The sequence below is a fragment of the Carassius gibelio genome, chromosome A9 (genome assembly GCF_023724105.1).
Source record: "Carassius gibelio isolate Cgi1373 ecotype wild population from Czech Republic chromosome A9, carGib1.2-hapl.c, whole genome shotgun sequence".
NCBI lineage: Eukaryota > Metazoa > Chordata > Actinopteri > Cypriniformes > Cyprinidae > Carassius > Carassius gibelio.
The window spans coordinates 27,869,731-27,883,931 of NC_068379.1; the positions used below are offsets into that span (position 1 = coordinate 27,869,731).

General features: G+C 36.3%; 1 protein-coding gene across 5 annotated transcripts in view; it reads left to right on the plus strand.

Moving 5' to 3' along the window:
- The first annotated feature begins 272 nt into the window (after positions 1-272).
- LOC128020089 (tensin-1) overlaps positions 273-14,201 on the plus strand; it is a 208,833-nt gene continuing 194,904 nt past the window's right edge. For 4 of the 5 annotated variants that reach the window (XM_052606636.1, XM_052606639.1, XM_052606641.1 and 1 more), the window contains exon 1: positions 557-706. In XM_052606636.1, the coding sequence (XP_052462596.1) occupies positions 602-706 (105 nt within the window). In that variant the 5' untranslated portion in view covers positions 557-601. Of the gene's footprint in view, positions 707-14,201 lie in introns of all 5 variants that reach the window. The other variant, XM_052606647.1, reaches the window with a different exon arrangement.

Genomic DNA, 14,201 nt, shown 5'->3' on the forward strand with positions numbered 1-14,201 from the left:
AGTAACAAAACAAATCATTGTAATTTTCTTTTGCCTTTTCCTTCTTATTGCTATTATTAAACTTTTTTTTTTTTTTTTTTTTTTTTACCAGTTTGTTACCAGTGCTTAATGTCACTTGAATCTATAGCTAAATAGGTAAATAGACAGATAGTGTAAAACCCACATGACTTGAAGTCCTCTTTTATACCTGCCCATTTGTTTACTCGATGAAACGCACCGCACATCGCAAGTGCAGCGGCCTTTGTTTACACTGAACGCCAGTTGCGTTTCCTGAGGCTCCGGGAGTGTGTGCGCGCAGGTAGCGCGCGGCATGAGAGAGCTACACATCCCAGTTTTCAAACTTTTCCCCCTCACTCTCCAGTCCTTCCTACTGCCTCGGTGCGTGCTTCTGAATGAGAGTTTTGTGGTCAAAGCGAACATCGCGCACGAAGACGCCGACGCTGATGGAATAACTCCTGTCGGATCACTTTTGGACTGAAATGCGCGTGAGTGTTTGAATAGAGCTCATACCTGCCGCGCAGATCTTCAGGAGGAATAATCATTAATCACGAGAACGCTCGCGTTGAATGGGTCTTGAGTACGCTGACCTCAACCTGTCTGGATGGGATGCACCGTGAGCTTCATCTGCTGTGAAGACGATTTTCTGCTGATGCCTTTGGATCAGCATGTGGAGAAAAAGAAAGAGGAAAAGAGGCTCTTATCAAAGGTAGGACGCACATGGGTTGATTCAGGAATATCTAGTCCCTCGAAGGTTCTTGAAGTTGCTGTGAACTTGACAGTGGCGCTATAACAGTATTTTGACGTCGGTTTAACTTTTCTCTCTCAGAGAGATGAATAATGGGTGCAGATGTTATATATTTTTGCTTTTTATTTATTTTTCTCGGTAAATAAATCAGCAAGTCAAAACTATTTAAAAAATTGGATACACTTGCTTTTTACGGAGTGACCAAACAAATCAAAACGGTCTGATATTTTAGAGGTATTTAGTGTTGTAACATTAAGCAGAAGTTATCCAATAAAATGCCACCAAAACTGAGGGGAAAAAAGCCCATATATTAAAAAAATGGGAGCACAAACAAATAAACATTATTTGTAATTTGTTTTTGTCTTATATAAAGCTAATTATGTATTTGATGCTTATTTGTTTTCTGAATATAACCTAATACTATTTAACGTTTAATTAACTTGACTTAATGTCTTTATACGATTTAAATTGATGACATTATTCACTTAAAAACTGGTCCTTAATACATATCTGACACTGGTGACCACCATGTATGCTGGCCACATGTCGACTGCTTTTTATTCAGTGTATGATCCAACTTTTCCATCTTTGGAAAGGTGCAATTTATATTTATGTACAAATCTCATTTAAAGCATTTAAGCATACACCTTTAAAGGTCAAAAGACAGTCAAGTGTGTCTGATCTTTCGGTTGGTAGTGTGTTTAATGTGTTGACAGATGTTAGATTGTATCAAAAACCCTGCCTACACTGTTATGTATGAAAAACAAACCAGGATCTTCAGTTCAGACCTCACAGGGAAAATAAACACAGTCTCCTACACGACCAGACAGTGAGAAATCAGGGCAAACCCAAGACTAAGCGTAGACAATACTGTTCTGTTCACATTTGGATCAATGAATGAGTTGCATCATTGCACAGTTTAATTATGAATGGAATCCAGATAAGAAATGTGTGCATTCTTGCCTATTTATAGATTAGGTCTTTTGTTAAATTGTGTTGTTTATTATTTAATTTAATTTAATTATTTCACGTACTGAATGCATTCATATGTGCATCATATTCATGGTTCATAATATTACTCTGAAATGTATGTATAAGGTGCTCAAAAGCTGTTGGTTCATGTGACGCTTACAAAATAAAAACTGACCAGATTATTTTTATTTTATTTATTTTATTGTTTATTTATTTTTTGTTATTAGTTTTTTTTTTTTTTTTTTTGTGATCACATGAATCAAAATAATTTGATATTTTGATGTTTTACATCTTTGGACATTGTCTGGGGTGATTTAAAAAAATTATTCTTGATTTCACGGTCAGACATCAATCAGCCAACAAAAATGATAAAAATGCCCCAGATATTTTAAGTGACAAATATATATGACATCATAAAAAAAAGTGATTTCGGACACTGGTGTAGGCTGGCTACTTGTTGATACATACTGACCATATTTACATGCAAAGTATGTTTACATGCTCAAAAGCTATTAGATCATGTGTTTACATAATCAAAATAGGCCAAATTCTGATTAATAATGGAATATTTTTGTACATGCAAACACAGTAGGGTCTGTTGAATTGCATGCTATATTTCAGGGAAAAGTTCACTGTGAGCACTGCTCAAAGACATCGTACATGGGACTCTTCTGGTGGGGTGGTCTGCTTTGGGTGGTGGGGTCAGATTTGGAAGGTCAGTCAGGGAGTTACTTTGGGCAGAAGGGCTGGGGCAACAAGCCCCACATTGTTGCTTTGCTCTCAGCCAGGGCACCAGCGTTCGTGGAGGAATGTTGCGCCTGTATCCTGATAGTCATCTTTCGTTTTGTTACCAGTCTCACATGGGGTTCCACAAATCTGGCTTACCTTTATATTTGTATGTTTTTGTAAAGCTGGCTTATTGCTTTTTATGATATGGTGGCAACCAAAATATTATGACACAAATGTTTAATAAATAGATTAGATTAGAATTAGTTTTTATAAAAAAATTGAATTGTCTGTTTGCTAATGTCATTCCAAACCTGCACTGTAAAATGTGAACAGTTGGATTAGTTTAATAAATTTACTTAAATTTGGTTATCCACAATACCCCCTTTAAATCAAGATATGGCTAATTTTACTGCAGCTCAACCCAAACTATTTAATTTACTTCACTGAAAAACAAATGATGATGGAATAATTTTCACGCAGAAATCACCAGTAAGTTTTACAAATAATTACAAACATATTGTAACCCATTAAATTAGATGTAAAATTTTGAAAAGTAGAAAGACTGAAATGGTATTTTCTTGTAAAGCATACTCCAATAATCTCTGTTTTATTTACAACTTTGAAAATACATTTTAACAGTAGATATGCATAAATCTGATAATTTCTGCTATAATAATAAGGTTTGAGTTTCTGTTTTCCACCAATTCCTAAAAAATTCAAAATTTAGGTTGGGTTAAAAAATCAAAGTTTCAAATATGACTTTTAATCTATATATATTTTTTTTTAACATGGTTTGTTTGTAGTAGACTACTTTACCTTTATTTTTGTAGTGCGAGTAGAGATCTATGCTACTGCAGGTTTAAATACTTATGAGAATGAAAATAGATTAAGAACATTTAATTATCCTTGTTCATGCCATAATATTTTTGTGCATGAACATTTGGATAAGATAAGATCGATCTTCCCTGGGGAAAAAATCAATGCATTGTAGATGCATGTACATTTAAAATGCTAAACAATGTGCAATAAATTGCATGAGAAGAACAAAAAAAATCTGCCTTAAATGTTTAATGTGTAATAGATTGCAATAGGGATTAATAGATAAAAACTGGCTTTTGCAGACCTAATGTACATAATTTGCTAATTATTTTATTGCAGTAGCTGAAAAAAACCTTCCAGTTTTTGCCAGTAGGTGAAGATATGCATAAATCTGATAATTTCTGCTATAATAATAAGGTTTGAGTTTCTGTTTTCCACCAATTCCTAAAAAATTCAAAATTTAGGTTGGGTTAAAAAATCAAAGTTTCAAATATGACTTTTAATCTATATATATATTTTTTTTAACATGGTTTGTTTGTAGTAGACTACTTTACCTTTATTTTTGTAGTGCGAGTAGAGATCTATGCTACTGCAGGTTTAAATACTTATGAGAATGAAAATAGATTAAGAACATTTAATTATCCTTGTTCATGCCATAATATTTTTGTGCATGAACATTTGGATAAGATAAGATCGATCTTCCCTGGGGAAAAAATCAATGCATTGTAGATGCATGTACATTTAAAATGCTAAACAATGTGCAATAAATTGCATGAGAAGAACAAAAAAAATCTGCCTTAAATGTTTAATGTGTAATAGATTGCAATAGGGATTAATAGATAAAAACTGGCTTTTGCAGACCTAATGTACATAATTTGCTAATTATTTTATTGCAGTAGCTGAAAAAAACCTTCCAGTTTTTGCCAGTAGGTGAAGCTGATGCCTATTGCATCCATTACTTTTCAACCAAAATGGCTTGAATGAACATTGGAGCCAGCATGACTTTTGATAACATCACAATGTTTGCAGAGATGAAGGAAATTGAGATTTGTTTGACTGTTGACGTAAATCACAATTCACTTCGGTCTCTCTTCTGTTCCTAACTATCAGTGCCCAAATCTTCCCAGCACACTCTTAAGATTCCTTTCATCCCTCCAGTGGGAATAAATCACACAGACATGGTGAGGTGGGATTAGAGAGGGGTGGGGAGGCTGTCAAGAGAAGGGCCTGTGGAAATTCCAGGGATTTGCAGGGGAGTGACAGACTACAGTTACTTTCACCAGGTAGATCTATAGGAGAAACTGTGGGTGCTTGTTTTTCAGACCACTTCTAAGAGCACAGCATGGGCACTTAACCTACTTTAGACTTAGTAATAGAGCACTGTTCCCTTAATGAGACACTGGAAGTCACGCCTATAACTTCCCTTTCAAACTTGTCAGGGCAAAAATTTGGGTTTTTGTGTGTTGTGATTTGATTTGAGTATGATAAATCTCGGGGCTGTTTTGGGGTTATGGAAAGATGCTTACTCTTGGCTAATCAGCAGCATACTGTCTGTCTGCTTGCATTAGCAGGAAATAAATGCCAAACACTTCTGGGAAATATCTTATTCCGGTTTTTGCATCTAAACATCTTTGATGTCTTAATGTGTTTCCTGTCTGCAAGAGTTTACGCCTGGAGACATGCATTTTTTTTCTTTTCTGTGTTAAAGAGGCGTTGAACAGAATTGCAGAAATGTGACTTTTCAAATAAGTTTCCAACACTGTCTCCAGTAGAAAGTTTTGTAGGCCAACCTGGATGTTCATCACCTTTAGCAAAAGCAATTTGTATTTTTCCATTGGCTTTTGGATTATTGCAGAAAATAAATAGCAAAAGTTTTAATTTTTTTTTTTAATTTGATGCCTAAATACAGTTGATAGAAGTAAAATTCTGAAGTCAGATATAAATGACCATCACCATCAGTAAGTTTCCAACAACACATTCACTTTCACTCTAACTTGGAAAGACAGAATAGTTTATATGTGCCCAAGCAGGCATTTTACCAAAAACACATTGACTTCAGGATGACAGAATTCTAAAATAAAATGCTAATATTCAAACTCGCTTCTGGGTTTCAGTAACACATTCAGCAACCCAGTTGGACTGATTAAAAAAAAAAAAAAAAAAAAAAACAGACTACAATTTTGTTTGTTGTTTTAAAGAAATGACAATTTTATCATTATTTTCTCACCTTCATGTCATTCGAAACTGGCATGGTTATATTTTTCAAGATTAAATGCACACATCATCAATTTAACACTGTTAGGATTTTGGTCTTCCACTGTATGGAAAAGACCTGCTTGAGGATTCATCAAGTTTAGAATGATATGAGGGTGAGTAAATAATGAGATAATTTTCAGTTTTATTCCTTTCATTATGCCACGTTTTGAAACTGGCACATGTAACTTCAAAAGGGTTGAAGTTTCAAATGTCTGGGCTTTTGTGCCATCACAGACCGATTGTGTGGGACATAAAATGATCCTGAGTGAAAAACATGACCAGTCAGGTCTATGAACATGTGTTGGTTAAAAAAGTCATCTTCAGTCATGCCTCACCCCTATTTTTTCTGGCTCTCATCTCTAACTTTTGTAGTCAAGGTCATGTTTGTTCCTCTAGATGAATGCCTTTTCTTATTTTTAGACCCTTTGCCTCTAGCTACAAGAAGATTTAGCAGATCAAAGGCGACCTGTCAGAGTGTTCCCCTGCTGTACGGTTTTTGCTAGCTGAGGCAAATCTAGGGGATTGTTAAAGATTTGTTGTCGTAGGTGAAAGTGGCCAGGCTTTGATCTTTTAGTGTAATGGCTGATTAATTGCCTTTGTGATTGATCTTCGTATCTGATGGAGTTCTGGGCCTCTTTCAGAAGGTTTGGGTCACAGTCCTGCTCTTACACTAATTAAAAAATTGGTTAAAGATGTTGGTCTGTTTTTGAGAAGGAAGCATAGAGTTGTTCAGTTAAAAATGCTAACATCTGCTAATATATAACAATATTTTTATTATTTATTAATATTTTTTTACACCACACATGCATAGATAGATGGATAGATAAATAGATGGATCAAAACTAGTGGTCGACTGATATATCGCCCAGGCCGATATATCGGTATTTTTCAAATATCAGCACTGGCCGATAAGTTTTTCTGCTTGGTCGAAGCGGGACTTTTATTTTGACGGTGCAACTTTTATATTGACGGTGCTGAGAGGGTCAGCAAAGTGCTCACACTCTCCCTCTTGTTCCTCGTCGTCATTAAAGGTGCCATCTTTCATGTCTTGCCAAAGAAAATCAAGTCATACTCCACATTCCATACCAGATGGGGGCAGTATGCCTCAATAAAGTCAATTGGTCTACTCTAGAGTAACAAACGAGCATAGTCTCTAGTCTCATAGACGTTTTGCCTCCAGAGGAACATTGGGTGATTTCAAGTGATATTGAAACATGACATCTTCAAGCTACTCCCCTTCACCTTTACCAGTCAATATGTTCCTATTCGTTTTGTTCATATTACTTTTTGAGTTGTATATACACATTATTTGAATTAAATTAATTTGACAGACAGCATTCTGTCAACATCATTGGTAAACATCAGACAGCTGATCACAGCTAGCGCCAACCAACGTAACCAGAGCTGCCAACTCTCAAGCATTCACCGTGAGACGCACGCAATTGACTCTTTTCACACGCTTTCACGCCACACATCAATTTTCTCACGCACAGAAAAACCACGAAGCAAAGAGGACACGGAGACCAACAGACTAGACAGAGCAGGTTAGTTATGAAATAAAACAATGGGTAAGTTATAGCTAGCTAATTATCAAACGCAGCTACGGTTAGCCATCGCTAACATTAGCATGTTTATCGAACAGCCTTCGATACATTTCTATGTTATAACTTCCCAAAAACAAATACACAAACATAAAACAAACTTCTAGCGAAATACTAACAGCATCTAATGATATCATCGCCCTTATTTCTTCTCATTCTTTTGATGCGTGTAGGTCATGTTTTGGATATTTTTACCTCAATTTTTGCATATGGCACCTTTTAACAGTTCTGTCTAATACGGATAGAAGTCTGTCTAATAATCAGATAGAATTGTTTAACAAAGGAATTAATGTATACAGAAAGTATTATAACAATTGTTTTTATATTAGGCCTATTAGTAATAGAAAAGCAAACATTATAATACTTTCTCATTTGCCGTCAGCATCTCATTGACCTGTTTATGTTTGTCATATTCTTTGTGATATTTCATGTGTTGGCTCTCTCCCAGATGCACTTTTGTAAAAGAATGTCCTGAGGTGTACAAAAGAATATGATACATTTGAATTATGATCATAGCTTCAACATTTTTTTCAAGTTTGCCGTGGAGAAAAGCACAAATGACAGACTCTGGAGATCCTGACTTAATTTAGGCATTATTTATTTATTTTTTGTATGTCAGAACAGAATTTGACTGGTAAAAAGTTCATGTTAACTGTTGATGTTTCTACCTTGGTTTTTCCTGAGATCTCAATAAAAGTCAATGAAGTGCAGAGGATCTCAATGAAAAGATCTCAATGAGACGTGTGCTAACAGACTCTATAAGACTGTACTTTTCTTTGTTTTTACTTCGTGGTCCGTCTTAATCTCTTTGTTAGGAGACGTTTTAGTGCTGCGAATAAAGGAATACGAAGAGAGAGAATGTTCTCACTGGTGTTAAGTGAATGTCGCGTACAAATTAAGTTGTACGTTTGAAGGAGTATTTTTGTTCCAAAAATACTCCTTCCGGTTTTGTCACAAGTTTTTTTCGAGTATGGCTCTGTGTGACGTTAGATGGAGCAGAATTTCCTTATAAGGGCACTTCTGCCGGAAGAGCGCGCGCTCCCGTAGAGCAGAGCACTGAGAGCACAGACATTCACTGATCAGAGCGAGAGTGAAAAGTGTGTTTTTGGCTGCCAGGGCAAGACAACCCTGCACAGATTACCCCCCCCCCCCCCCAAAAAAAAAAAACAGCATTAAGGGACCAGTGGATGGAGTTTATTTTTACAGAGCATCGACGGAGTTGTGCAAGTTTTTTTGTTTGTTCCCTGCATTTCGAAGATGCTTGTCTTACAAACAAGGCCCAGTTTGACGCCGGGTTTGCATATCGTTTATTTCTTAAGGATAATGCAGTCCCAACGAAAAAGGGTCACGATCGTGTGTTGGAACCGCAGATGGTGAGTAAAACTGCTTCAAATATCTCTGTGTTGTTCGGCGTTGTTGATGTAAGCACATCAAGTAAACAACATGTGATGTTGGCATAAAACTGCATTTTCCGAATGTACACCTTAAAAAAAAAAAAAAAAAAAAAACACATAAAGTGGAACTTAGTCATTTTCCAAAACCGCTAAGCAAATATATGCAGTTTAAATACATACCACATAGAGACGTCCTGCTGTAATCGTTGATGCTGCTGCTCTTGTTCAATTTCAGCCTCGGGATCTAATTCTGGATCATAAATATACGCTGAATCTATCTGACTCTTAGCCATGGTTTGTTTTGGATGATGTTTTTTTTCCTCACGGTAATGTCACAGCTTCCAGATGCTCTCAACGCAAAAGCCTACTTGCGCTCGTGATTCTTTAGCTCCGCCCACACGTCACGCCTCCAGCCGGTCGTGTTTTTCCGGGAAAAAAACGGTACAGACTATCTTTCTCTTATAAATATAATAATACTAAAGACTTTTTGGAGTTATGAAGGATGCAGTACTACTCTATAGGTACTCAAGATTAACAGGATATTGAGTGAATACGAGCATTTCACCCCCCCTTTAAAGCTTTTGTATTGCCTGAAGTGTTACAGCTTGTGTTGGATTGACTTGTTTTTTACAGTTTCAGGGATGGTAGATTTTGTGAAGGAAGTGAGAGGCAGAAAGAAAGGGCCTCCCTTCAGTATTTGGAAGTGTTGTTCTGAAGAACACATGTTGTGTAACAACTGGGTTTGAGTCTTCTTTGTGGACTAGAATGCAACGCTTGTTAGCACTGAGAGGAAATAGAAATGCAGCACAATGCCAGGCTTAGCATGAGGGGGAAAAAGAAGGATTTTCATTGCTTGTAGGGTTTTGGCATGGACAATCACCAACGAGTCACTTTCCCATTGCATGACAGGGTGTACAGAGCAGATATAAACCCCAAGGAAATCAAGGTCACTGACTTGTTTATGTTTGTCATGTTGGTTATGATATTTTATATGTTGGCTCTCACTCAGATGCACTCATATGATCTCCTGAAACACTGTGCCAAACTGTATTTGAATAATGTGAAAATGTTTTTTGAAGATTAAAGCAGAACAGAACCATGTGTTCAGTGACAGGTGTGTTTTGGCTGTTTCTGTGTAATTTGTTTGTTTGTTTAAGTGTCAGTTACTAATGAGAAGCATATATGCATTGTCTTTCTGAAAGCCAGATTTGATTCTGGTCCTGTATCTGTTTGAATGAGGTCCATTTAGAATATTATTTGCTTGTCCGTTCACAAACTTTCCATTGTCACAATATTTTCTGGGCCTGTTGCACAAAGAAGGGAGAAGATAGGATGCAAGTCAACAAACTGAAATTTATTCCATCATTTGAATAATTGTAGGTTTCATTCAGTTTGTGTGTTTTCTAGATTAAATCAGAATTAAGCATGGTGTTATTGTGTTCCTCTCCAAACTTTATTCTGCTTTTATTCATAATGAAATCCCTACATGAACTTTAAGAAGAAAAAAGAAAAAGGTGTTTTGCTAGCTACTGGCTATGTTCTGGCTACTTAGTGCATAAGTAAATTCAATGTGAATGATGTGTAGTGTTTATAATAGTAAGTGAAATCGTAGGTTTTTGCAATGTTTCTTTGCTTAATAGTTGTCACATGACCTCACTGCATTATATTATATACATTTTTATTTCAGTTTTATTTAGTACATCAGTTTAAAGGGGTCATATGATGCGATTTAAATCTCTCCTTTCTCTTTGGCATGTTGCAAACTCTTGGTGCATAAAGATGACCTGTAAAGTTGCAAAGACTAAAGTCTCAAATCCAAAGAGATATTTTTTTTATAAAATTTAAGACTCATCCCTCCCCTTCTAAAACGGCTCATTCTAACATATTGTTACAATCTGTATGTTTTTGTCACTTTGTCATTGACCAAATGTTCACGCAAAGAAAGAAGGTGTAACTTTTATTCTCGCTGTAGTATGGTCAAACTTTGCAAGGACAGTCTGGCGCTTCTGACTCACAGGCTGTAAGTACCTTTTATATATTTAAAGAATTTGACATTGATGATTCGAACATGAGTTTTGAGCAGTATAGAGTAGGGGTGCGCGATAAATATCATCCGATAATTAATGCGCATCTCGTCAGTAAAGCCGGTTATCTAATTAGCGGTAAACTCCATCAGGTGCTTGATTTCACAACCCAGAAGAGAAGACAGTGCTGAATAAATTCGAAATTTTTTGTTATTTTTGGACCAAAATGTACTTTCGATGCTTCAAAAAATTCTAACTGACCCTCTGATGTCACATGGACTACTTTGAAGATGTTTTTCTTACCTATCTGGACATGGACAGTAGACCGTACACTGTTTCAATGGAGGGACTGAGAGCTCTCGGACTAAATCTAAAATATCTTAAACTGTGTTCTGAAGATGAACGGAGGTCTTACGAGTTTGGAACAACATGAGGGTAAGTCATTAATGACTAATTTGTGTGAACTAACCCTTTAAGCATTCATAACTCCTCTCATAATCAATGAAGCTGTCCATACATGTTATGATAAATTAATCGTACATCTGCACTGTGTCGCTTATGATGACGGAATTTGCTAGTTTCAGTCTGAACAAAACTCTGGGGTTTCAGCGATGACTAATCTGAACGCGTCTGATTGGCTAAAGCATTCCTAAGCTCAACGGAATCTTGTGTGATTCTGCAATGCTGGAAAAACGCGTACAAATAAAATATGATTCAACATAAGCATAGTATATGTATATTTTTTTTACTGGTGGTAATGCAAAAAAGTTGTTGTTGTTTTTTTTGGTGCTGTGGAGAGTCGTATATTAGTGTGTTATCTTGAATGTAGTCCATAGTCTCTGAATCACTCCATTGAACGAAGTGTCACTTCCTGTGCATGTGTGTTGGGACAGCAGCGCAGGTCTGTTCAACACAGTGCTGTCTCGTTTGCTGTGTGACAGACTGCCGGCAGCGTTTCCCCTCCCGCCTCTACTCTGTAATTATTTGATAAGGTATGTGGCACAGTGAAAGTTACCCACAATCCCTCCCAGCATTCCAGTGTCCTGCTGGCCAGCAGAAAACAGTAAGTTCTCTGTGCAGAGCCTCTGAGGGCCACTGACCTCTGCGCCGCTCCCTTCATGCTTTAATGAAACTATCAGTGCTTCAGGAACTATACCTGACCCCTGTTGGACCTATCACAGCTGATCTTTGTGTACCTGTGTCTGTGTACCTGAGGTTATCTGTCCTCCCACATTCATATTTATTTAAAATTATGAAAAAGGGTTTAGGGTCAAACTGGCTCTCACTTTTCATTAAAAACATTTCTGTGAACATGAAACATAGTGAGCTGCATACTTACACAGGCTTTTAAGGCACCTTTTTTGAAATTGTAAATAAAATTATTAAAATAGACTTTTGTAGGTTTAATAAACTTTTAAGGCCAAACCTTACAGACTAAAGCAAATACAGCTTGTGGATTTTTTGAAGTGTGCATTTTTGGCAGGACTTTTATTCTGACAACACATTAGTTTACTGTATTTGTTTAGCAGTCTGTTTAATAAAAATATAAATGCTGTAATTTTTTTTTTCTACATCGTAATTCAGTTAATATGTATTTATAGCATTTAAAAAAGTATTTAAATATTTAATACAAATTTTACACCACAAACCAGTGAGAAACGTTATTCACTTTGCTAAATGGATTCCAGCTAAACCAGATTCTCTTAAAGTGCATTTCTTAAATGACAGTTCACATCCTTAATGTGTTTAACATGTTTTGCAGTGCTTGTTGCAAATTCAAAAGTAGATAATAAAGGGCATCTGATAGTGTTTCATTAAATTACCTGTAATTTCCTCTGTTTAGCTGACTTTTAGATACAGAATGACAAATACATGTGCTAGTGTTACACATGGGAGTTCTGCTGTAAGTCCAGTGAAACGGCGACACAAAGGACTGTACAGTTCACATTACTTCATTCCTTCGCTGAATGTCTGCGTGAATGAGAGCAAATCAAGGATATCATTTTTCCAATTTCCCAATGTTCACGCTTGACTTCAGCAGAAGAAAATTATATGTCAGTTAATGTCAAAATCTTGTCAGACCATTGAAATCGGAGAAAGGGATTTACAAATTATTGTTTAATACGCAGGAGAAAGAAGTCCAGAGTTGTCAGGTGATTATACATTTTATTCACATATTACATAGGTTGACCATTTAACAAATATTTGGTGAGAAAAGCCCCATGAATAAAGATATATCAACCTGATTGTGCATTAAATTCATATGTTAAATTGACCATCCTAAAACATCCCATCCCAATTATAGTTTGTGAGGGACTACATGCAGCAGAAGTCCCATGAATGGGATGGTCAGATATTTTTTTTCCAGAGTCTGGCTTTCAGGACATTACAGATCCACTGATGCAGAAAGCCCTTCACAAAGACTGTGTCAACAGAAGATAATGGAGTACAAAAGACTTTAATACAGTCACTTAAAGCTACTTTAATGCAGCGCGGGCATTGCTTTGAGGATGAAATGACCGTTAACATGATAGATTTAGGGTTAAGGGCAGCTGTATTTTTTCCCAGAGTTCTGCTTGCATGCTGTCTCTGTGGGGTATAACAAGGCTTACCTGACTTAAACACCTCTTTTGGCCTAAGCAAGGTTGCATGGGATGGACAAACTGTAGATTCTACGCCATCGCTTCTGTCTGGCTCTGTATATTTGAATGTGGCTTTTATGCTGGATTTTTGACACTTTCCTGCTAGAGGGATTTTCTTGTCGGCTTTCTAATACTTGGCAAGGAGTTGTGTCAATTGCACTTGGTAATGTCCTGCTCCTCTGCTTTTGTGGCTTCTCAAAGGCCTGAGAGGAGACAGACGTTCTCATTTGGACTACTATGCCACATTGTTGATGTTAGCAATCACCCAGTTCTGGATCCTTCTTGTTTTTGTAGAGGAGATGACTGTTGAGTTATGAGGTAATTAGATAGGCATGGCCATCCAGGTTGGTCTCCTGTGTTCTTAGCTCAAGGAGAGGGTTGTTTTCCTCATGGATTGTAATATATCCCTTGGTCTGACATGCTGCATTTACTCTGAATGTGCACAGGAAGAAAGCCCCACTTTTTCTCTCTGCATTTCATGCCAAATGTTGTAACAAGCCACGGCAGATAATTGAAGTTGACTTGCACGAACTGTTTTTAAAGGATAGGCTTGCAGACTTCCACATTCCGTAAAAGAGGGAAGTATGTACAGTGGAATTCCGAATCCTAGTGGAGACATATTTGAAATACATATTCCTCGTATGTGTAAACGTACTTGGCAACAAAGCTAAACCAGATTCTGAAAAATATCTAGGATAAGTGATAGAATCTCTTTTTACAGAACTGCATTGAAATACATATCAGAGGTGCGAATAAACAAAAAAAGTGTTGAAGGAAGTCGCCGTCCTCCACATGTAGGTGTTGTTTTTATTAAATTTTTCTCTCTCTCTCTCTATATATATATTTTTTATGTTTCCACTAATTTGTGTGTGTGTGTGTGTGTGTATACATTTATATATATATATATATATATATATATATATATTTATATATATATATATATATATATATATATATATATATATATATATATATATATATATATATATATATATATATTATATAATGTTAATGTACAA